General features: G+C 34.5%; 1 protein-coding gene across 1 annotated transcript; it reads left to right on the forward strand.

Annotated features, from left to right (window-relative positions):
• The first annotated feature begins 5080 nt into the window (after positions 1 to 5080).
• On the forward strand, positions 5081 to 23224 carry LOC127839550 (uncharacterized). The gene is made up of 2 exons (XM_052367940.1): positions 5081 to 5599; positions 23147 to 23224. The coding sequence occupies exons 1-2, from the start codon at positions 5081 to 5083 to the stop codon at positions 23222 to 23224; spliced, it is 597 nt and encodes a 198-aa protein (XP_052223900.1).
• The last annotated feature ends 4107 nt before the right edge of the window (positions 23225 to 27331 follow it).

Below are 27331 nucleotides of genomic sequence, written 5' to 3' on the forward strand. Positions count from 1 at the left end.
CGGACAGGTCTTTAAGAGATGACTGTATCATTAGAGAACCATCTTTTCCGATATGGAAAGGGTTCGCATAAATGGGTTTCTTCCTTTGTATATGACGTATTTGTGTACATGCTTCGCTTATTAAAACATCTTTTAAAACGGCTGTTCCTGCTTGGGCATTTTCAGATATTGTTAGCTTTATTTCAGTGTAGAGTAGATTCAGACTCAAAGCAAATGTTACACTTTTTATCAAAAGGTACGTAATGCAGACGATACAAGCGACAACACTCTCTCTACTTTTGACCGCCGCCATATTGAATATTTGAAAAGCACAATCAAACATCAAGTTTTCAGTAAATTACCTTATAATTTATCGACACTAAATCGTAGTTCCACTTGTTAAATCATTCATAATACACACCGCATTTCCATCAGTTTTAGAAGCATATACAAAAGTAAAAAAGGCAACACAAGCACTTGCTTTCAAACGGTTAAATTCTTTCACCAATTTAAGTCCCGGATATGGAGGTTAACTACGTACACCACAATATTGCATTACACGCGTCGCCGCTATATACCCACCTAGATGAGTGGTTCGGCTTAAAATAGTACAACGGCGACAGTTCAGATATCGGAGGAGCATATTATGTTGCTTATCACGAGTTTACACACCGCGACTAATGTGATCGGATACGGTCATTTTTATTAAGTTGTTATCTACCTTTCAGTGGAAGAAACTTTCCGTTCGGGAAACTAGGGGAATCCCCATATTGGTTTCCTGATCGGGATTTCTCATGGACAAAATTTGCATTTTTATTTCCTATGGGGAAATAAAACAGCAATTTTATGGTGGGTTCAGAAAATGGGCTGGGGGAAAACTTTAATATACAAAAATCTGGTTTTAACACCACCTTTCTGTTGAGGAAATAAAAATCTAAATTTTTGCCGTGCACATTTTTTGTTAAGTCCCTGGTAATCTTTCAATAAGGTTGCAAAATGTGTATATTCTACGTAAAAATGTTAAAATCAGTGGTTTCCCGAATTAGAAACCAAATTTCCTGATCGGGAAACTATCAGAATTGACTGAATAGCTGTTCATGCTTGTGGACTTTATCTAGCGCTGACAATTGCTCTTTTCTACGAAAGCCTAATAGTACCACTTAAATTTTAAATAAAAGAGTGCAAAAACGTATTAACGCGAAAAAAGGCGTTTCTACGCGAATAAACACATAATATCGAAAAACAAACGCATTATAACGCTAATAAACGTATAATAACGCGAAATAAAGGCATAATAGTGCGAAATAAAGGCGTACAAATGCTAAAACAGGCTTAATAACGCAAACTTAAAGGCGTACAAACGCTAAAAAAGTCATAATAACGCCAAACTTAAAGACGTAAAAAGGGCATAATAACGCAAATTAAAAGGCGTACAAATGCTAAAAAAGGCGTAATCACGCAAACTAAAAGGCGTACAAACGCTTAAATTGCGTAAAAACGCCAATTCCAAAGGCGTACAAACGCTTTAAAAAGGCGTAATGACGCCATGTGGCGTAATAACGCCTTGTGTACTATATAAAGTGATGGCTTCTTTAAAGACATTAATTCAAACCAAAGCGTTATGAGTACGTTTGAGTTTATTATCCGCCGCCATAGGCGGAGGGATATTGTTATGGCGTTGTCCGTCCGTCCGCCTTTCAGACCGTTCGTCCGGCACTTTTGTGTCATATCTTAAATGTGCTTTGGCGGATTTCATTGAAACTTGGTATGCGTATATATATGGACACGAGGATGATGCACGCCAAATGGCATTGTACACAATCTGTTTATAATGGAGCTATGGCTCTATGTATCTTGAAAAAAAATGTTTAATTTTGTGTCCGGAGCTATATCTTGGAAGTGCATTGGCGGATTTCATTGAAACTTGGTATGAGTATATATATGGATAAGAGATTGATGCATGCCAAATGGCATTGTACATCATTGGATAATTACAGAGTTATGGCCCTTTGTATCTTGTAAAAATGCTTTTTGTGTGTGTCTGGAGACATATCTTGGAAGTGCTTTGACGGATTTCATTGAAACTTGGTATGAGTATATATATATGGATAAGAGGATGATGCACGTTGGCGTTGTCCATCCGTCCAGAAAACTTTTGTGTCCAGAAGTATATTGGAGGGGGATATCAATTCAATGAATTTGCTCTTTGAATTTGTAAAGACAATTTCAGTCTTTCTGGAAATCGTTCCTGTTGTTATTGTAACCATCCACACCGGAAGGCGACATTAAGATGGCTATAACACGTCAAAATGATGTTGATAATGCGACAGTTTGATTATGAAAACGCAATCTTTAACGACATTATGATGGTGAAAATGAGTCAGTACGCCTTATCGTTATCGTACTGTGGTAATTTCGCGTTTTCCTTATCAAGCTAAGAGCATCGTGATTGCGCGTTTGTAATATCGAGTATTGCGTTTAAGATCAACACGTTAAAAGGCAATATCCATATCAGGATTGCGTACATTTGCCCGTTTGCAGTTAGTAAGACAGCTCGATTTCAATTTTCAATCTTAAGTATCGTGGCTGGATTTTTTCATTTATAAACCGAAATGAAATATAGAAGTTTATTTGTATGTGATGAATGTAACTTGCAACTGAAAAACGACATTTAAATCTTTGTCATCAATTTAATTATTTAAAAACGTACAGTTTAAACTTAAATTTGTGAAATCAAGATATACGCAAAATATCTTTTTTTCAAATGTATTCCTTGTTGAATATAACCAGAGATGACACATTTTCAGTTAAAATACAAATTTGAACTTGTGTCGCTTGTAATACGATACGTTATGCTGCTTGAGCGATGAAACTGTATAAACATATATTAATTAGCATGTGCACTTGCGCGTCTTGATATTTTGGATCATGTTTATGTATGCAGGGTTATGGCCCATATTTAGCAAAAAGGACTGTAAAACTGTGTAACACGTAAATCTATAGTAGTTTTGCTAGAGGAATGATACTTAACAAACACATTTTTAGCATGTAAATGTATGCACTTTAGTATCTTGATGCATTTAACATGTAACCATATTTAAGAACCCTTTTTGCAAAACAACAACAACAAACCAAATAGCATTAAAGCCTTTTGTCGCTTATAAAACACTAACCGTGTAATTGGTAGCTCGATTATACGTGTCTTATTATACGTGTCTTATATTAATATTAATCACCACGTGTTTTCCTAATTCGATAAGTGTTCAATGCTCCTGCTGCAAAAATTATTGCAAGTCATCTACGCCAAACGCAATGTAAAAGAGCTACGCCCAATTAAAGAAACACTGTTTATATTTCTAAATCACTCATCCAGGAACCTAGCTATTATATGACATTTATTTATACATTGCAAAGGTATCATATTTTTAACAAGAAATATCTTTAAAAAAGATATACGGCGTTGATAATGGTCGATGTTTATGAACGATCAAAAGTTATCTCTATGAGATAAAAAGTAGCGGATGCCTTTTTTCTGCGCAGTTCTTAGCTACATCACAAGCAAATCAATTACGGGGTGTTGCGCCAGATTTCGTGGCTTATTTTGCTTTATGTGATATTATTACTCAGATATCTATATTTACAGAATAGAAAAACACAAGAAACATGAAAATAAACGAGTGCATATAGGTCAGCCGGCAATACTCGAATCTTATTTAATTGCATAATTATAGTATACAGAATTATTGTGCTCATGCTAAATAAACTGGGCTAAATGGATAAATATTTTTTATTAGTTTTATCAAAATTGGTCCTTATCATGCAAATGTTGAAAACATATTAAAAATCGATGATTGACATACCACAATAATATCGCCGAATACTAGTATCTTTATTTAGTATCTTTCTGATCAAAACAGACTTCAAGTGCACAAAGTTTACGAGACGGCGTTTATATAAAGATTTCTGCAACTGACCGCAAACTGACCTTGATACCTTGCTGTGGTATAGCTTGCACTGGCCACGCCTACTTGCAGGACACGCCTACGGCATGAATGCCTCTTTGATAGCATGTTCAGGGACAGACTGTTTTGTATGCTTGACGAGTACGGATGTAAATAAAACCAGTATAACCTTCAATGGTGTTTGTTCCTTAAATGGAGTTCCTTTAATGGTGCTAACTAGTGTATTCTGTAGATGAAACACTACAATTGGCGACGAGGATATTAAACGTTCAATAACATTGTCTTAAATGATGGAAAAAGAAAACGACTATTTGCCCCGATTCGATGTGCATGGTGAACCGTCGGGATTAGCGGCAAAGTGGAAGCGTTGGTTTCGAGCGTTTGAACTGTATGTTGTCGGGAAAGGAATTAAAGACAATGACCGTAAACATGCATTGTTGCTTCACATGGCTGGCATGGAAGTGCAGGATGTATTCTATACTTTGCCGGAAGGAGAGGGAGCAAACGTTTATGCTAGAGCCGTCGATGCGCTAAGCAAGCATTTCGCGCCACAATCGAATATTCCTTACGAAAGACATATGTTCCGGAAGTTAGATCAGTCGCCGACAGAATCCGTAGATCAATATATCACACGGTTGCGACAGAAAGCAGAGACGTGTGCATTTGAGAACACAGATGAGCAAATAAGAGATCAGGTGATTGAGAAGTGCATTTCAAGTGAATTAAGACGGAAACTTCTGCAAAAAGGACGGGATTTAACCCTGACAGAATTGCGTTCCATTGCGAGAACTTTAGAAAATGCTGAACATCAGGCAAAATGCATTGAGCAAAGCCCACAGTCGGTAAACACAACAACAAGCCGAACAACAAAAGGTACGTTTGCACGGAAAAATCGTATTCAAAATGACGTTCAATGTTTTAAATGTGGGAAACGTGGTCACATTGCAAAAGACAGCACGTGTCCAGCGCGTGGAAAGCACTGCAATAAGTGTGGCAAGATAGGACATTTTGCGATTAAATGCCGATCGGGTGAAAAGTCGAAAAAGAAACCGCCTACTGTGCGTCAAGTTGTGGACACAACTGATGACAGACAGTTCACGTTTACTGTACAAAATAAGTACCCGACAGCAACATCGATAATGGTCGAAATTGGTGGTGTACAAATAAAGGCGATCATTAATTCCGGTTCCAGCTGCAACATTGTGGATAGGAAAATGTGGGAGTTCTTGAAACGAAATGACATAAAATGCAGGGACGAGCCAAGGAAAACAGAACTGTATGCCTATGGATCTAAGGAACCACTGAAGACTGCTGGTGTATTTTGGTCAACGATTGTTTACAAGGGTGTAGCGGTAGATGACGCAGAATTTGTTGTCATTGAGGGATCTGGACAGTCCTTATTAAGCTGTGATACAGCTATGCGACTTGGCGTACTTAAAATAGTGCGTCAAATGGAAACCCCGGGAATATCGGATGTTGTTAATAATTACAACGAATTATTTACGGGACTTGGAAAACTGAAAGGTTATCAACTTGAAGTGCCCATTGACCAGGCTGTAACACCTGTAGTGCAACCGACCAGACGCGTGCCATATCAGTTACGAGAGAAGTTGGAAGCTAAAATCAAAGAATTACTCGACTCAGATGTCATTGAACCCGTAAGTGGACCGTCGAAGTGGGTGTCCCCTGTCGTCATAATACCAAAGAATGATGGCGACATTCGACTTTGCGTTGACATGAGGCAGGCAAACAGAGCCATACAAAGGACTAGGTATCCAATACCAACAGTGGACGAAGTGTTGCAGGAAATGAATAACAGCAAGTATTTCAGCAAACTGGACATTAAAAACGCGTATCATCAAATTGAACTGTCCCCAGAATCACGAGAAATCACGACGTTTACAACACACAGTGGACTTTTCAGGTATAAACGTTTAATGTTTGGAATAACATGTGCTCCAGAGAGGTACCAGATGATTTTGCAACAAACATTGCAAGGCTGTGAGGGTGTTAACAGCATTGCCGATGACATTATTGTCCATACTGCAACGAAAGAACAACATGATAAATGTTTAAATAATGTGCTATGTGTATTGAGAGACAAAGGTTTTACACTTAACAAGGAAAAATGTCAATTTTACATGAATAAGTTAGTGTTTATGGGTCATGAGCTGTCTGAGAGAGGGATAGGGGCAACGCAGGTCAAGGTCGATGCTGTAGTAAACGCGCCTGAGCCGCGAAACGCGAGCGAGGTTCGAAGTTTCCTCGGTTTAGTGAATTTTTGCGCAAGATTCATACCGAATTTGTCTACGATTTCCGCGCCGTTAAATGATCTGTTAAGAAAGAAAACGGTGTTTAAATGGGGTCGGTCTCAACAGGACGCGTTCAAAGAATTAAAAAGAAGGCTAGCATGTGCCGAAACATTGGGGTATTACGATAAAACCGCGCCGACAAAGGTCATAGTCGATGCGAGTCCAGTCGGACTACTTGCTGTGCTCGTGCAGGTTCAAAATGGGGAAAACCGCGTAATAAGTTATGCCAGTAGAAGCTTAACTGATGTTGAGAGGAGATACTAACAAACTGAAAAAGAGGGTTTAAGCGTAGTGTGGGCATTAGAGCGTTTTCATTCGTGGCTTTATGGTATCGAGTTTGAGCTTCTTACTGACCACAAGCCACTTGAATACATTTACGGACCAAGGTCAAAACCGTGCGCTAGACTTGAGCGATGGGTTCTTAGGCTGCAACCGTACCGATTTACGGTTAAACATGTGAACGGTCGAGACAATATTGCAGACGCACTGTCGCCACTTCCGCTCAAGCATAGTTCTAGGACAATAGATAGTGTAGATGACCACGAATACATTAAATTTGTTGCGCGCGAAGCAACACCCAGTGCTATGGCCACTCGAGAAATAGAAGAGGTATCATTTTGTGATGATGAGATAAGCAGATTACGCGAAAGCGTGACGAACGGGACGTGGGATAAACACGAGCAAAATCAGTTCATACATATCAAAGATAAACTGTGTGTAATTGGTTACTTAGTACTTAGGGGTACGCGAATCGTTGTCCCGCGTGAATTACGCAAACGCGTATTAGACTTAGGTCACATAGGTCATCCGGGATTCGTGTTGATGAAAAGCAACTTGAGGACCAAAGTTTGGTGGCCGGGTATAGATAAGGAAATTGAAAATTACCGTAAAACGTGTTATGGCTGTCAGTTGGTAAGCCAGTCAACAAATCCCGAACCGATGACGAGAACCGAGCTACCAAGTGCCCCATGGCAAGATTTAGCCGCGGACGTATTAGGTCCGTTGCCATCAGGTGATTACATTTTTGGTTGTGTCGACTATTACAGTAGGTATGTAGAGCTTGAGGTCACCAAAGTAATAACTAGCGAAAAACTAGTGTCAATATTAAGGAAATGGTTTTTGACGCATGGCTTGCCATTATCTCTACGTACAGACAATGCTAGTAGGTTTGTTTGCGAGTATTTTGAAAATTATTTGCAGTCTCAAGGAATCGAACACAGGCGAAATACTCCCTTGTGGCCGCAAGCAAATGGGGAGGTTGAACGTCAGAACCGTTCAATACTAAAGCGATTACGCATATCTCAAAGTCAAAATCGTAATTGGCGATTAGACCTCGATGATTACCTGATAATGTATCGAAGCACACCCCATTCAGTAACGGGTATGTCACCTGCTGAGATGCTGTTCGGTCGTAAGATAAGAACATGTGTTCCTGAAATTAATACGTATAGGCGGGAAGATAGCGAAATACGTGATCGTGATTCCGAGAAAAAGGGGAAAGGGAAAGTATACTCCGACGCGAAACGAAATGCAAAAGAGAGCGAAATTGTACCAGGCGACAAGGTTCTTTTGAAGCAAAATAGAAACAATAAACTCGACACTCCGTTCAGTTCCGATAAGTACACAGTTATAGATAAGAACGGGAATAGCGTGGTTGTACGTGCCGATGATGGTACCGAGTATCGGCGAAATGTAACGCATATGAAAAAAATGAATGAACAAAATCCTCAGACAGACTCAAATGTAAACAATTCTAAAAGTGAACATTGTCAAATTAATGTATCATCTGCGGGTAAAGACAGACCGATAAGGGTTCGGAAAATGCCCGAGAAATTTAATGATTTCAAACTGGTGTAAATGCACCGCTAAATAGGCATGTAATTTACTGGTGTTCATTCGAGACAACACACGTGGCGCTTATCCCACGGATGCTAGTAAATTTCTATTAAACTGACATGTGTATCATGCTCCGAGTGTAAAATGGCTTATAAACGGAAATTGATTAACAGCCAGTGTGGTCGCTCATTACTTTCATGTTAACGATAAAAGGGAATTGTGTGAGAACATTGCTAGTACAAGCGGCGTGCTATTTTATTTTCATTGATAAAATGTTTTCATTTGTGACGTTTTTGTTTTGATTAAATTTAGTTTAGATTGTTTCATAAATGCATGGTGTAATTTGTTATCTTGAATTGTTTGTGAACGTATGGGTTTATGTTTAGAGTATGTATTTGTTGATCATGCATTATTTGGTTTGAAAAAAAGGAGGGATTGTGGTATAGCTTGCACTGGCCACGCCTACTTGCAGGACACGCCTACGGCATGAATGCCTCTTTGATAGCATGTTCAGGGACAGACTGTTTTGTATGCTTGACGAGTACGGATGTAAATAAAACCAGTATAACCTTCAATGGTGTTTGTTCTTTAAATGGAGTTCCTTTAATGGTGCTAACTAGTGTATTCTGTAGATGAAACACTACAATTGCGGATTGGAATGCAATGCATTAAAGTTAGGTAACAATTCTGCTGCTGAAACGACGGCTTGTTTACGCCAACTGTACACGAACAAGGCAACAGCTGTGCCTAAAATATTGATATATCGACAAAGCGACTAAACGAACTATTTACTCCATCAGACAAAAATAACATAGATTCCAATTTTTTCCTTCAATGAAAATATCGCAACCCCTTCTGCGAACTCCGGTGATGAACTGTATATAAACTCTGACTTTCACATACTGGCCGCGATTTGACCCGAAACCTCGTGGGTTGAAATGCAATGCAAGTAAGTACTAAATATTAGAATATAGCCTTTAGTATAAACGCTTTTGCGCTGGTAATTCTCTGAAAATAAAAGGTGAACGCACAAACTGTATTTATGTCGAAAATTGATTGTAAAACTGTTCTATCTATTGAGCCTTTTCATTAGAGATAAAATTGTTTCATGCAGTAAAACAGTGTTTTAAAGACGCGGATATGTTCCCAATGTTCTGGTGTTATAGTCAAATCAGCCAATGGAATAAATGAAGTGTATTCATTCGTACCTAGCCGCGGGAAATTTCATTTGAATATTATTGGACACTTACAAAGGTCAAGTCAGGGTGAAAAGCTGGCTTAATACAGCTTACGCCGAAAAACATTTGAATTAATAAATAGTGGGCAAAAAAGAAAGATACGCCTTTTAAGCGTAGTAACGTGTTAATAAGCGTTATAAAGCGTTTGTTTGCGTTATTACGTGTTTCTTATCGTAGTAACGCCTTTATTTGCATTAATACGACTTCGAACTATTTTTATTAAATTTCAGTGGTACTAATGGTCTTTTGTACTTTTCTGATCTTAGTTCTTTGAACAATTTTCTGATAAGGCTGAATTTTCCAGTATGAATGCAAAGAACTAGTGCCACATTGTTTAAGAAAACGTCCACCTTCAACTTTTGATGCCATGTTTGTGTTAATGTAAAGAAATAATACATGTATAGACTAACTGGATACTTATTTACTTTTTCCTGATTAAGAATTTATGTTTCCCAATCATGAAACCTCTGAAACTATCAATTCCGATAGTTTCCCGATCGGAAATTTGGTTTCTAATTCGGGAAACCACTGATTTTACCATTTGTACGTAGATTATACAAATTTTGCAACTATATTGAAAGAAAACCAGGGCCTTAAAAAAATTTGCATGGTAAAAATTTAGATATATATTTCTTCTACAGAAAGGTAGTGTTGAAAACAGATTTTTTTATATATTGAAGTGTCTCCCCTGTCTATTTTCTGAACCCACCATAAAATTGCTGTTTTATTTCCCGATCGGGAATAAAAATGCAAATTTTGTCCACGAGTTTCCTGATCAGGAAACCAATATGGGGATTCCCCTAGTTTCCCGAACGGGAAGTTTCTTCCATTGCCTTTATAGTACACGAACTGTATATGTTTTCGGTCTGTGTAGTACACATAACCAGATGCAATGTCCATAGTGGCTTACTATAATTGCTATATGTTGCATTTACAATATACAATGATAAAATTATATTGTTATTTATTTCAATATCTTCAGAGTTTAATATATATGTTTGAATACTTTTATAATAATTTAGTGTCAATAAATATACAACGTGACAGTAGAAACTAGTTAATCACTTTAAACCTTGTATATGGTATAGTTGGTGTGTTTTGTATGTTATATCAAGTAATAAATTACTTCTTTACATAATAATTATAGTTTAGAAACGAAACAGTACACTTGAGACTAACAAGGAAAATACATAGCCATTTAACAAACAAACAAATAATATATAATACAAATACAGTAAACATTACTATTAATGTATTCCTTACATGAACATGTTTTAGCGAACTTAGCTACAGGAGTAGTATGCATTGGGCAGCAATTTATCGCTCTACTTAGCTACAGGAGTAGTATGCATTTGGCAGCAATTTACCGCTCTACTTAGCTACAGGAGTAGTATGCATTGGGCAGCAATTTATCGCTCTACTTAGCTACAGGAGTAGTATGCATTGGGCAGCAATTTATCGCTCTACTTAGCTACAGGAGTAGTATGTATTGGGCAGCAATTTATCGCTCTACTTAGCTACATGAGTAGTATGCATTGGGCAGCAATTTATCGCTCTACTTAGCTACAGGAGTAGTATGCATTGGGCAGCAATTTATCGCTCTACTTAGCTACAGGAGTAGTATGTATTGGGCAGCAATTTATCGCTCTACTTAGCTACAGGAGTAGTATGCATTGGGCAGCAATTTATCGCTCTACTTAGCTACAGGAGTAGTATGTATTGGGCAGCAATTTATCGCTCTACTTAGCTACAGGAGTAGTATGCATTGGGCAGCAATTTATCGCTCTATCAGCTATGTTTGATCGGCAAAGCAAATATCTTTGAAAAATCATAAAATTAATAAGAGATCATCGATAAGCACACGTTCAATTAACTGTTTTATTAAGAGACAATCAATCTTTGCTTTATATTTACATAGCCAAAGTTCTTCAAACTGATTTTCCCCCGCATTATAAAGTTTAAATACGTTTCGTTTATAGCCTAATTACATGCATACGTTTCTTTTAAAGACGTAACGAGTTTCTATTGAATAAATATTGGTCATAGTAGTTATTTTTGGTGTTAATTGATAATATTTAATTATGAAAACGAATAGTATTGCAGATATAACTGTTCTCAACAACTAACGTGGTATTAATGAAGTAAACGTACATGAAATCAATCGTTTAGGAACGTTGATGAATTCAGCATTTGTGAATTAAAAAAAAACAACTTGGAAAACCTGATATGAATAATGTGCGCATAATACCGAACCTCAGCGACAAATCGTTCAGTCCACAAAAACACGTTGAACAGAAGAGAAGAACTCCAAACACTTTATTAACATATTTAAAACGAATTTTACGGTCGTGCAAGTCAATATGAGCTAATTCTAAATATGAAGTACACACAGATATTTGACCCTTATGTATGTATGCTAGTAATATATTATCGAGGCCGGAATATAGCCGATTATAGATTGAATATGTTACTTAATTGACAGTATTTCGTTTAACGTGCAACAATTTTGTATTACTTTTTTTATGGACTGTTTGAATAAAATTATTCTATTGTTATCTGACTGGGTAATTGATAAATAGAAATACTGGCAAAAGGGACGACTTTTGCGTTTTTAAAAATAGAAAAAGTGTCTTTTATAAAACCAAGGCGGGTCATTCGAAACGTTCAAAAGGGAATTTTAGATTATTAAGATGACACTTTAAAATACAAATTAATGTGTTCGGTTTAAACTACTTGCTATTTTATCGGTTAGACCCAAAATAAGTGTGACTTCGCAGCTCATAATTTAATACCGATTATCTTTAAAATCAAAATATTTGCCTGGTTTTATCATAAATCATGTTAAACTGGACGTTTCCATGCATGACATTCGACAAATACGTGCGCTCTCCGGACAACATCTAACAATATTATGTGATATTGCATGTATTGTTAAAATAATTATTATTTGGTTAACACTTTGGTATGTTTATTTCAGCGCAAAACGAGCTCCTCAAACAAATCGACCTCAAAGTGACACCAATACATGCTTGCAGTTTACTTGTTGTTTACGTTTTAAGTCAAGTTCAATTGGATTTGTATGTAAATATGTTAATACTATTGGTATTGGACGCTTTTCGACATTAACGTTATACAACGCTTTGCTGGTTGGAAAAAATGTAAATTGATTATAATTTCAAAAAGGTAAATAATAAAATAGTACCTTAATCGGGATTTGAACCCTTGACCTATGGGAGGAAAATCAAATGGCTTATTGGCAATATATGCATTAGGGCGGCAGTTCAATTAAATCGCGTAATTAAACCAAATATTTGTTAACACCTGAAACCGAGTGTTTTCCCATAAAGCATATTCTTTTCTGATTGTGATCGATATATGATGATTATTCATGAACGAAACGATATTTCGACATTTTCCTTGTACTTGTTATTTAAATCTATTACACATTTATTTTATATTTGAACTTTGCAATCTATAAACGAGCCTTTTATATCTTATTGTGGTAGTTTTTCCTTCCCAAACGCACTTAATCGGAACATGATTCGTCCGTGGTTAACGCGATCGGCATTCTGTCAGTACATGACTCGTTAAAAGCACAATTGTACACAATCCTGTTTACCTGTGATACATGATAACAGTCAGCTGATTGAGAAGATTAACAAGAAATCCGGGTTTACAAAATCATTAAAAAAACAAACAAACGCGAAACCGCTGACAACCATAATAGGAAAATATAGGAATGCCCGATGACAAATTAAAACGTCATCATACCTAATATACACACACACAAACATAACTTGTTATAGAGACACTAGCAATATTGCAATATTTCTAATCAAACATTATGCAAAGTATTTTAAACTTTATTTATTTTATTAATAAAACATTTTGTTATTAACAAGAAAACTATTGAATTTCCATTAAATTTATTGCATATTATTGTTCCTTTTACTTCCTTTTACCAAGAACGTTTATTTGGACAGTATTCAGAAAGCTCCTTCGGGACCCCCCCCCCCCACACACACACACACCCCATCCCACACCCAAAAAAAAATAAAAAAAATAAAAATAAAATAAATAATAATCTTTTAAATCATACATTCTCTCGTATTTAATGTTAAGCCTTTTTTCCAGTAAGATGACATTTTCTATGTTAGGGACATTTCCATGGAATATCACGAGTTATGCGTGGGGTATCCATGACATACCTCTTGAGACTTAGAGACTTAGTCGCGGTGACGACATGCATTTGTAAACTATGAATTTTACGAAATTCCTAAGCGATTCAGGATTTACGTAAAATGACTGTTTCACTAAGGGACTTCACGAAATGCTTTATTAAGGAATTTCGCAAAATGGCAATTTTAAATAGTTTTACTCGAGGCCTTTAAGATGATTCATGAAATGTATAACGTCATGTGTGTCATCAAAGCCGAATAAATCGAAACGGTTAAGTACTGGAAGCAGTGGCGTAGCTAGTAATTAACGTTTGGTATATCCGGCCATTAAGCAAAATACGATACTAGACGTTTGTCATTATACATACATGTTTTGACTTTTAATCATTCGTGTTGAATTTAAACATTAAGTTATACAGCTTGCTATATAGGATCCATCAACAATAACACATTTTAAAGCTATTACGTTTCAACATATTTATTCAAGAATGTGTGTACAACATAAGTTACGAACATCTTAAGTTTATAGGATTGGACCGTTACGTAAGCTTGTAGTTTTCCTTTCCTCAATTTTTGGAATACACGCCTTTTGCATTGTTATATGCAATAAATGCAATGTGTGAGCATTTTCTGTTTTTAATTGACACTTATGCATAAATGTATCTTACTCCACATTGTCATTCACATGTATGTATTTGTTTTCAAAAACGCATATCAAGACCCTCATTAACAGAACAAACTAAACACAAAGTCAGAAACATATTGAAACGTTTGTGGCAATACTGAATTACAGTCTTATTGAATCAACAAAACATGAACATGCTGTCAAATTCAGGTTACCTGCCTGAAGCAGCCCATTAGGCCATTTCGCATGACTTGCTTTGTATGAAGCTTTATGTTTGAACTTTTTCGCATACCCTTATCAAGTTAAACTTGTTATGGAACGAGAATAACTATAATTTCAATCTCGAAAAAGTTCACGATCATTTTCTAAATAATAATACTAAATCAATTGCGGTTGTTTGTAAGTAGTTTGCATGAAAAATCGTATTTTAAGGTCTAACGGTTCTCAGTGCTCAAACCTTTAAAGGGACCTTTACACGTTTTGATCAACTGACACAATTGAAAATAAAATGCATCAGATTTGCAAATTTTCGTTGTAGTAATTTATTTCCCCCAAAACAACAACACCGTAGTACTTAATATTTACTATGCCCTAAAGTATCCATTATATGCATCTGCTTGACGATTAAAAAACCGGAAATGTATAAAGCGTTGCAAACGCGAAACAATTGTATAATTTGGAACGTTCTGTTGTAATCATTATATTTTGTGACAGTACGAGAATTGCTTAAAGAAAGTATAAATGATATGCACTTTAATGTCAGCACGGATGGCCGAGTATTCTAACCGGTAGGCTTTCACTCTAATGGTTATTGGTTCGAGGCCAGATGGGGATTATTCTTTTCTTTCTTCAATTTCATTTTGGTTTTAAACTGGGTTTTGTTTTATCCAATGTTTACATTTATCATTTTAAAGCATGTAGTGACAAACTTCAAAAGATGCGAAATCTGTAAAAAAAAAAGGTCTCTTTAAATCACGAAACACTGTGACTATGTTAAGGCGACGCCTCCGGAGTCACTTTTCAAAGAATATTGCGTGACAGGTTACACGCAAATATATTGCAAATAATTGACATTTTCTATTAAAGCATGGTATTTTATTACACAGCGAGTGAGTGCCTCCACATCTATACTGTATTGGCTAGGTTATTATTTTGTTAAGTATATGTGTTTCTTAAGTATTATCATTTTCTGCAAATGCATTGCAGATCTTGATTTCCTATTTTACAACTGTTGTAAATCATCGGTTCAGGGCTGTATTTAGTATACCCGGCTGCATCACGTCTCACGAGAAGACGAATTATATTACACAGTACTAGTTGGTTGTATCATTTTCATATTTTCAAATAGACAACGTTGCATAATGAATACAAATTATCTCACTTTCTCACTTTCAATGTAACACTACTAAACCTTTCAACAAGGCAACCTAGAGTGAATCCATCAGACTTATTCCCTGGACTAATTTTAAGCCGATTGTTTTCAATAAAGACGACATTGTTACACAACTTTCGTTAGTTTAACATGGTATTGTTACAAACATTACGCCTGTTTTATGACTCAGTCGTTATCTGAATTTGGAAATCCGGTTGGTTTACAATTTTCAATATGAGTCTTAATTGAAAAACCCTTACCAATTTTTGACAAATGTTAGTATAGTCAAATCTTGCATTAAACACTGTAGAACGTTTTCGGTCTGAAATTGATTGATTTTCTGTTAGTCATTTTACCATTTTCTGATGATATGGGCTCAATTGGAAAGAAAGTTTAAGAGTTACAATTAAGTTTGAAATGTATTGACTTTTAAAAAGTGGCATTCTGAATTAATATCGAGAAAACAAAAAAACCTAATGACTTTAAAAATGAGGTCAAATAACAAATGCTTAAAATGGTCTCACAATACTTGAGCATTACACAATGTTGATGATTTAACCATCTCTGAGTAGTAATTAATTACATAGGAGTTTTCCATCTAACTAATTAATATGTCATTGGAAAGGCCTTAAAGGCACACAACGTTTCATTATTGAATCTTAACAAAAAATACTTCAATCCTAGTATTGCGTAGCAGGTGTTTGAAACTTTTGTTTCTGCTCCCTTAAATAACGCATGTGATGTTCGGGGTTTGGATTAATTGAAAGATATCGAACTTGTTTACTCAAAATATACGTAAACATTCAACAGTATTCACACATAATCACATTCTGTCTACAAATTAAGCATTTAGAAAATATTGTAATTAAAACAGTACATTATACATTCCTAAATTTATACTTGAATGTATACAAGTTATGATCATCAGGGTGGCATACACCTTTAAATAAGTATGGTTTAAGTGACATTTTGGATCATGCCTTTAATTTTATTCTAAACAGTTATATGCAAATATTGAGACGTAGAGCGATCGATTGTTTTTTTTTCTTCATACAATCAGAGACGACATCTACTGAAAAGTTAACCAACAATACATTAACATACCAATAACGTGAATGAAATCAATCACATTAATTTTACAAACAGGGTGTGTCTTACACAGGAACCAGTTTCCACGATCTAATAGTATGTTAAATGTTCAAACTGTTTCATGCTACAAGTTTTAGATGGGTTTTCAAATATCCAGGAAGGTGCATCACAGGTGGAATGTCGCACAAACAGTTCTAGAGTAAAATCAAATATTGATGTTGTAATACCTTGCCATAATTACAGTCATCTACACTGGATTTCCACTCGAGGATCGACGCCTGTAAACACACTGAGGTAACTTCGTGAAGTTTTAAGGTAGACAAATCTTACTTCTTGTTTTGATTTAGTATGCTACATTAACATTCCCCTCTGAAAGATCCACTTGGCAAGCACTAGCACTAGAAAGAGCCAAGTAATTTCTTTAAGTATATAAGTAATTTAATCACCACAGCAGCTATCTATATATTCTTGAGTATAACTTTGATTTTCGATTGACGTGACAACAGTTACAAGCAAAGCGTACGGTTTAAAATATTGTAACTATGTCAAGTGCAATGTAACAATTCATTATTTTTTTTATTTTGCTAGTGTTTGGTTTATAATAACAATATTATATTTATATTTATATATGCTTGCTGTGCAAATCAAGGTCTTCTTTGGTAACAACTAATTTTCTTTGTATGAAATTGGGATTTCGTCCTTGTTCTCATGCGTAAATCATCTTTTTCTTTTAAACAATATTTAAAAAAAGGCCTGCACAACCGAAAATTCGTTGAGCCATATTGTTTAAATTAATTAAAGAGTAAATTAAGTAACACACATTTGTGCAAACAATCGATTGATCTATATGTAATCTACGGTGGACGTCAACTGCTACTTAAACTATTTACTCTACCATTTCTGCATCTACAAAGTCTGCAACGGATACAACTACGACTACTTTAATTTACTAAAACTATTATTTTATCTTAATAGTAAGCTTTTTATAAAGTTCAAAACACATGGTGTGTCCATGTAAAGTTAAAAAAAGTGTGTTTTATCAGGTTTGAAATCGCTTACGTTTGCATAAAATGCGGTTTAAATCCCCCATAGACATTAAAATGACATAAATCACATAGTTTGAAAATATTCTATATATCTGTTTCGAAAATAAAGGTTTTTGTGCGAAACATACAAAAAGCATAACTACGCAGATCAAACCGATAATATTCGAGAAATTGAATGTTGTTATACGCAAAAAATAAACGATTTTTTTGATGAAACAGTCGACCTTAACCTAATACCGACAAGCGGAAAAAGTCGTCACTGATAAGCTTTTTCGGACTGCACAGACTAGTCTTGACGGCACTTTTCGCACATGCTTTAAAGCCCAGTTTTACAGAGCGAAGCTCATATATAATCACACACAAAAATCAAACATAGGAAACAAAGGGCAACACGATACAATATTTCGATCAATTCGTAAAAACTTACAAAGAGTACTTATGCAAAAATATAAACTACATTCTATCAGGGTTGTTTTCTGTATAGTGACCTCGATGATCTGACTTTTCTGCAAACCCATCTATTTCACACTGTTTTATGGTACATATATCATCAAACTGCTCATAAAACATACACATCTTTGTAAAACAAAAGTAAGTGCATAGAATAATATTTAAAAAAAACATTAAAAGGGTACCTATGTAAACATGTTGTGCCTATTATCCAACACAAAATGCACTCCCAGTAAATAATTTTTTGTTTAGCTAAATAACATTCAGAACATTGACCTTTCTTTTTTTATTTAATGTATTTTGTTCATGTAATGGAGATTCTCAGCACGAAACTTTATCCTAAGACATGTACACTTGAAAGCATTTTTTTTCAGTAGGCAATACTTTTAAGGAAGTCACTAAAAGACCATTCATTGCAACTAAGTACACGTATGGCGCTATCTAAAGTTAATGTTTGAGTACATTCAAACACGGAAAACATATAAAGTACGCCATTTTTCAATCTTTCTACATATATGTTTTGCATATGAGTATTGTAAACGAACGACGTAATTATAGTTTTGATAGAAGTACAATTTTACAAAAAACACCCCTATTCATATTTCCCCTTGGCAACTTTCAAAAAGTGGCATTTTGTTTGTTTTGTTTTGACATATGTATCAGGTTTTCGGACGACATGTTTTTATTATTTTAAGGCACAATAATATGTCTTGAAGCTGTGCAATGATATCAAAAATAGTGTCTTCTGTATACAGACTGCGTAAATGACTAGCATTTAATTTGTTTACTGTATTTACTGTAGCTTATGTCCCCCCCCCAAAAAAAAAGTTAATTATTAAGCTCTGGAAAAGATGAAACCATTGAATAGTTAAAATGCAATTATTACAATTATTAGAAGTTTTACTCTTCTTTATTGTTCTTGTTTTTTTATTTGATATGTATTATTATGTATTTTATCTGTGTGCATACTCTTAAATGTTTTGTGATAATTTTAAAGTTAAATATAAAGTGCGTCATGCCTTCCAATTGTTTTTCCATTTGACGTTCAAAGCAAAGACTCCAGCTTAAATTGCGTTATGTTGTGTTGTATGTATAATCAAACGGGCCAAACTGGCCAGACAGCGCTAAAATGCATAAAAAACGAATTGACAGTTTCGAACCAAGAATCGTTGATGAGGATTTCAATATTATTCACATACAAAATATAGAGTCCATTTGAAACATATATCCCTTGCATCCCCACGAAGGAAGAATTTGAGTCCATGGGAATGATTAACTTGTTGGATAGGGGATCACTCACCATCTTACAAACTATTATCCTAAACCCTTACACTTTCGGTTTTAAAGAATAATATAGCTTATTTATTACACAAGTACTATATACTTCACCAGACAACTGCGAGGTGGATTATGTTGATTCCAGGAGCATGATTTGAACAAACTTCGTAAATGACCTCTGATCCGATTATCAAAGATCAGGGAAGTTTGGTTTTTAATAAAGACGTTATAAAGTTATCAACTAAATAAATCTATTTTAATCGTGTGACCCCTAGGGTGCGTACATGATTAATTCCATAGATATGATTTTTACCATCTGTGTAGAGCACCACTAGAAAATATTACACAAAAAATATTAAACTTGTGAGCCTTACGGTTTCAGAGAAGTTTTTTTCAATTAGTTCCTGTTCGAGCGTATATAAATCATGTGATCACGGGCAAAAGCCGGGGCATCATGGGAGCAAATTGTTTGCTTCACCGTTACTTAATTGTTATATCTGCGAAAATGTCATTTACTAAGTTTGTTTATAAATCATGTGACCTCTGGGTCACGGCTAGTTGTAATTCGATTGTCATGATTTTAAGAAACTTCGCAGATGACCATTTAGTGTGATTTTATGTACGACATAATTATCCCTTAATCCTTTTGGTTTTATGAAATTTTTATTAAAATATTTACTTTAATGTCAATATACAAATCCCTCTCCCGAAAGCACATGACCTGGGTTGTTTTGACCCTATGATCATAATTTGAACGACGACCACTAGGCGATGCTCCATACCAAATATAAAACCTCTGCGCCTTGTAGTCTAAAGAAAGAAGTCGTTTTTAAAATTTCCTCTTTTAAAAAAATACAAATGGTATGAATGTTGATTTAAGCACGATTAATAATGTGTATTTTTAGGTCAGTTATAAGCAAAGAATTAAATTTGAACAAAAAACCTTTACAGTCAGAATTTATACATTTAAAAAAAAGTGTGATTCTGTGGTGAGGACAAAATTATTTGACATTTTGAGCAAAGCGTATGTTAACACATGTTAACGTAATTTAAAACAAAATACAGTCGGATTACGTCAGGGCTATTGCTAAGGCCTTCACGATTTTGTTTGTTGAATTAAATAGCGTAAAGATTATATTATAAAATTGATTTAAGTGCCATTGACTTTACATATATATATCGCCTTTTAATTGATGTAGCACTTCTGTTATCGCGCCATCCGTTTTTGATGAATTGAAAAGAAAAACACAGGTCACTTGATAATATTCGAGATTATTTAAAATGTTATTGTCAGGTTCGTCTTCATCATATATATTATTCTTTTGAAAGAAACAACAACATTTATTTAAATTGGGGATACCAATCGTCTACAGTCAAGTCAGATGTAAGTGAGGTATATGGCCAAAATGATAATGTGTTTCGACCGAAAGCTGCCTACAGTTGTTAAAGTATATTATAAAAATCTCGTATGTTCCCTTTCGAATATTTTCTTTTGCAAACTATTTTGTACTAAATTTTCTACTTCACATACGCATTAAAATAATTGAGATGTAGATGTCATTACACTGCTCGAAGGACCGTAATTGCAAACAATTTAACCTAAATACATTGGAATCAAAATATCACTTTCTTTTACAATAGCCTAGAAAGAATGACGCACTCAATTTCACATTGTACATTAATGGCCCTAACTTGATACATTTTGAAACAGCGATATTCTTATTTTTAAGTGTTATAACACAAGCGACTTCTCTTTGCGAAGAAAATGTGTTTTAGCCTTTCTAATCCTTTATACCTTAATAATAACAACACTAGTTCTTAATATACCATTATATTTTCCTTGAAAAATGCTGTTAGTCTTACGTACTAACTTCAGAATACCGTATACAGAACATTACGTTTGCAAATACGTGTATGTCAATTTATATGCATGTATATTGTTTATACTAAAAAGCTAATTACAGAGCATCCTTTAAAAAGATTTGATCCGTACCAAGGTCATTCCTTCCATAAAAATTGTCCTGCAATAAATAATACAATTGTTAAAGCATTTTTTTTTCAAAGTGAGAGTTAACTTTAAGCCCACTACAGCCAAATGCAGACGTAATTCTGTAATGGTAATACATGGGGATTGAGTTTAAATCTTTATAACAGTACCGGCGGTATTCCGTACATACTAATGCATTCCTTTAAAATTTAAAAACATACGTGATATTTAACCTAGAAAAATACATATATAATTAAAACATGAATATCTAAAATAAAGCATGTTGACAGTCCACAAAAAACACGTTTCCTGTATTCGGTAAAGCATGTGAACCGTCTACTGAACAAAAATGAAGTACATTTAAAAGTAAAAGCCTGAATGCATAATGCCTATCGACGTCTTAAACAATTATGATTAATACATGACTGATAAATTCCTTTCACTTCAAAACAATATACACTAATGGATCATACAAGCTTTAATTTTCCTTTATGTATATTAATGTACTTATAACCACTTAACCTACACTCCTGGTTAATGAAGACTTAAAACGTCGCATTGCCTTTAGACTAATACATTGTTGGAAATTAATTGACTTCATTTTAGTACACTTAACCCCAAATAAAACCGGTAAGTAATGTACCCAACACAGACAGAAAATCTCTATAAAATTAAGAATGTAAATCTGGATTCGAACCTTACGTATGTAATACATTAAAGACGTAATTTCATTTTACAAAAACTGAATCCTGTTCGAAATAGTGTAATGCAAATGCAAACGGACAATTTAGAGTAGAACAAAACACATGGAGCTAAGACAATAAATAGCGATATGAAAAAAAAAAGATATGCAATAAAGAAGTCAAAGAATATCCCGATGAAGGACACGCGTCACAAACTTGTGAATCTTTAACAACTGGAAAAGCCTTAGACCTTTTTAAAAGTTCACTTTTGTCCACTTAGCAGACCATAAATACATCTTTAGATACTTACTGTGCATTATGTTAAACATTTTTAGTACATAAACTCATACATTTTAAAGATTTGTATACATATGTATTTTTGTAAGAAGACTTTCACTCTGTCGAAGTAATATGGATCATTTATTGAATGTTCCAGTTAAACAGATTTGTGATTCAACTTTAGCTAGGACTTGTTACCGTTGTAACACATACTACCGTAAGTAACATATACGGGCGCGGAAATTTCGACCATAGAGGAATGATTATACGGTGTAACATTCCAAACACAACAACTCTGGGCCGGTATTCATAAAGCACCTAAGGTTTAAGGAAGAAATTTCCTTAGTTATCAAACAATTTTCCTAAGGTAAGGATTTCCTTAACTTTCGTATTCATAAAGAACCTTAGGTTAATACTTAGGTAAGATTTCAACTTAAAAACTAAGGCAAAATTATCCGATTTCGTCTGTGCGACGATTCGTACTATTTTAGTAACCGCTTCACCGAATCTATAATTAGGTCGCAAAATGGCAGACAATTGTTTAGCGGAATACGTTGTAATCAAATTGAACGGGTTTTACTAGTGTTAATGGTGGGTAATTGATACAAAAAGGATATATATGTGAGGTTTACGGATTCGGTATGTATCGAAACAGTTGCCACATTATTTCTGTATCGATAACATACTTTTCTCGTCGACCTTGTTTTCAACAACAATAAGCATGTACACATTTGGAAAAACCCGGAAGTAAACGCAGACGATAATCATGGCTGAGATGGCAAAGCAGAGATCGCCTAATTTTTCTATGCAAGAAAACTCTCTCCTTGCCCAGCTTATGGGCGAGGAATATGAGGACACGGGCCTTTCGCGTCACAAGTACAATATCCATAGGTTTATTAGCAGTGAGTAATTTATTAATATTATATTTTATATAACCTCTAAACCTATAAGTTCTTGCACCTTAAACTTCAAAGGCATATCTTTCATGAAAAATCATTAGACAATAACTAAACTTGATATATACTTTATGATTTATCTTTTGTTTAACAAATAACGAGTGAAATATGTTGGTTGATAATACGGGCAAAAGCCCGCGAAGCGGGCGTTGACCGTTCATACATATGGGAATTTAGACATAAAATTACATAAGAATACCACATATGGATACGTCTCAAAAAAATTTGCCACGCGACATATATTTTCGCGATGCTATTTATGGCCTTGAACAAATCAAAAACACTTTGACATATGCTAAATCACATGTAAATACATACCTCAGGAAAAGTTATATCAATGACATCATAATTGTGTAGCGAATCGCACTAAATATTCTCGCATTATTTGTTTTTCTTCGTAACCGTTCCAGAATTAAGTCATTACTCAATTATCTCCCCTGAATGCTCTTCTTCAGTGAGTATAAGCCGAAGACTGGTTCACTACATATAGTTACAGTCTTTACCAAACACAATTTAAGTGAACATAACCCGTCTTAAATATATTGCCGAATCTTAGATTTCTGTCGAATTTATTTGCTTTGATCTTTTCGATATCTTATTGTTATTATTATCCTGACAAATCACAAACGCTTGTTAAAAAAGTATTTGTTTTAAACATTATAGTTGGCATCTCTATTCTTCCAGTATTCTCGCGGTATTTCAATAACGACACCCTACTGTTTATTTGTCAGAATATGTGACGCATTTTCATTCGCTCTCAGAAAGCATTCTATGCATAGATGGTGACGTCACTTCGTTATTGTGAGTAAGACCGGTGTGTACACAATGTCTCAGAAAGACGTTTTACGTGTGATTATGAGCAATATTCTGGTAAGTTGTCGTTGTTATCCACCAGAAACACATTTATTCACAAAATTTAAAGATATTCCGATCTAACTGTTTAGTCTTTTAGCTTTAATTTTTAACGTATTTACACCTCGTCTGCTCGCACTTTACCGATATCCCGAAAGGTTACATATCACTATAATTAGTTTAGGCCTAAAACCACAAAATCCGATACCGTTGGATTTTCGTACTACAATCTTACGTAAAAAATCTTCCAGATTCGAAATCAACAAAAAACAAGACATTTATAAATTGTCTGCATTATTGATCAATTTTTAAGATATTTGTTGGTTTTCCGTTTTTAGAAGCTGTTCTGCGAAGCCGAAGGCAAGAGCTGAGCATCATACAAGCCATTCTATCCAGCAAAACTGACAGTTTTGGTTTACAGAAATCAACAAAGGAGGGATTCCTGATCTATCAAATTTCCAAGCTATACACACAGTTATTATCTGTGGTGATCTTTATTGGTTCTGCTTGTATACTTGGATGGAACATGTGTGAACTTTTATAGAACTTTGAAAAGTCTATATATGTCTATCTATAAACAAAAATCAGCTATTGTATAATAAGATCAGATGTGCAAACAATGTCAAAGGGTTGTTAAATTAACAATTTGAAGGCAATTATGCTGAAAAAAAATGGAAGTTCCCATGCAAATTTTGTCTGTATATCGACAAGTGTCTGCCGATAATTGTCAAACTAGTAATACAAAACTTACCACAAGTATGTAAAAGCACTAAGTACCTGTGATCATTTTTAGTAAGATAGTGTAATTCTAAACAGTAGCAAATAGCTTGTTTAGTAAATGCATAATGTAATTAATATGATTTCCGTTCTATTGTGTAATTAATAAATTGGTTGTTACTTGTTAATCCATGATAAATGTTTTATGGCTAGTACAAAACCAGCAATGTTAATTTTGTAAAAGGTAATACAATAACACCACTTAGTAATTTCATATACGTAAATATTCTTGAAATGTAGGTTGATGATTGTGTTTTAGTTTTACTTATTTTGTAACTATTATTTTATGTGCAAAGAAATGATGTGAAGTGTTTTGTATCTCCACACAATACCACATACCTTTTTATATATGTACTGTGTTATGTGTTATTTGAATGTTTAAATAAAAAAAAATGGATGATATAACATGATGCATTCTAATATTTGCATTCATATTGTAACTATAGAGCTAAGTGTATGCAGTTTAGACTGTGATTTTAGAATTGCTACAAAATGGCTAGTTTTTTAGTGGCGACAAAATTTAAACTATTCAACAATAGTTTGCGAAAGAAAATTAAAAACCTGCAAGATACCTGTATTTATTAAATATTTTAATTGCGAATCAAGTATGTTGTTATGCTGTTACACATAATTATACATTGATAATAAATAAGAAGACAATTAGTGGTGTTAACGTTTCCCAACAGTAGAAATCATTCTTCTGATGAAGTCAGTGATATACAGACGAAAGCTCCAGGTATGGCTTTCAATACGTAGTGTGTGTTATTTGACAGTCTAAAACTTATTGGATTAAACAAAAATCCTGTCAAATTTGTCAATCAAAATTGATTTGACACATCACATGATTTTGATTATGTTAAATCAGTGTACTGTATGCTAAATGCAACTGCTTTAGCAAGCTGTCAAGTTGAATTGAGACATTTGATGAAACAAACTGTTTCCTGAGTAGGACCAGTACTTAGTGTCTATATGACGTACCATGACGTCGAAAGTCTGCAAGACCTACTAAGTAGATCGAGAAATGTACTTCGACGTACAATTTTCACCGACCCTTGAGTGTTAGCCAATCAGAAGACACCTTACGTCTGTTGCTTTTAGAGATTTTTGACATTGAACATTATTATTATTATTTATACCGAATTATGCCACAATCGACCGCTTACTCATAGATATTGTGCGTATTTATGAAACATTATTATTATTATAATTTATACCAAATTATGCGACTATCGACCGCTAACTCATAGATATTGTGCGTATTTATTGACCTGGCGTGGCGGAATTAACCTCTGACTTATGCAAGTTATGGTTATCACAAAATACCACCAACGGGGAGTTTATAATACATTATTTATCCCATTAATGCTTGGTAACTGGTTACCGTTGGGAATTTCCAACACAGTAATGCGCTGGACGGTCGTGATACTCCGCCCCGCATGATCATTTCAGACACACAATATGCTGAACAATTTAAATTGTAAAAAGGTAACAATTGAATCTTCTTCAAATTTGTATATAATCTATTTCAATGCATTAAATACTTGAAACTTCTATGTGACGTTATTTTGCCATTCTGATATTTTTATTCATTTTGTCCTCAACTAAAGTTTTAAACATTTATTATGAATAAATCTGAAGGAAAAGCGGCTCAAGAGACTAGTGTTTTGATTGGCTGTTCAGAAAATGTGTACGTAGAAGTACAAACATGTATGTCGAAGTACAAATTGTACTTTGTCGTACAAATATATACTTTGAATTCCTGTGGCTAGAAAACAAAAAAATATATAAGATGCTAGATCTTCAAGCTTGGAACATGTAACTCGTTTTAAGATTGATTTTTTTGGATGCATTACTAAATTATTGCAACAATTATCATATTTTGAACACAATCATGTCCATATATTTATTAATAATACATGGTTATCAAAAAAACTTAAAAAGCTTTTGCCCGTAAATTAGGTAGCACCTATAATCATATTAATAATAATGGAGTAACGTACCTTTAAACATTCATGTATATCGTAGTCTGCGTCACACAGAATTACCCTATAAGATCGTGCATCGATTTTGATGACGTCATTGCGAGGCCCTGGCATGTGTTTCTAATAAATGATATATGTTTTTGTGAATAAGTGTTTATTTTTATTAAACTGTGTTGTTTTAGACGAATTTCGTGAATAAACTGTATTGAAAATAGTGGTTTAAATAAAACTGGTCTTCATAAAAACGAAATATGAAATGTGATAACTGTATTCAGAGGTCTAGATAAAGTGTATTTACTAACGGAAAATAGCTTAATAAAATTCTACTCACAATGGGGGCATAAAAGGCTGTCACCCCTTCTTATGACAGTTGTTTTGTGACAAAATCCCAAATTGACGCAGCGAGAACCTTTATTTTAGGCCGGTCACGATCTTAACGTATGGTCTCGT

The sequence above is a fragment of the Dreissena polymorpha genome, chromosome 7 (assembly GCF_020536995.1).
Source record: "Dreissena polymorpha isolate Duluth1 chromosome 7, UMN_Dpol_1.0, whole genome shotgun sequence".
Classification (NCBI taxonomy): Eukaryota; Metazoa; Mollusca; class Bivalvia; order Myida; family Dreissenidae; genus Dreissena; species Dreissena polymorpha.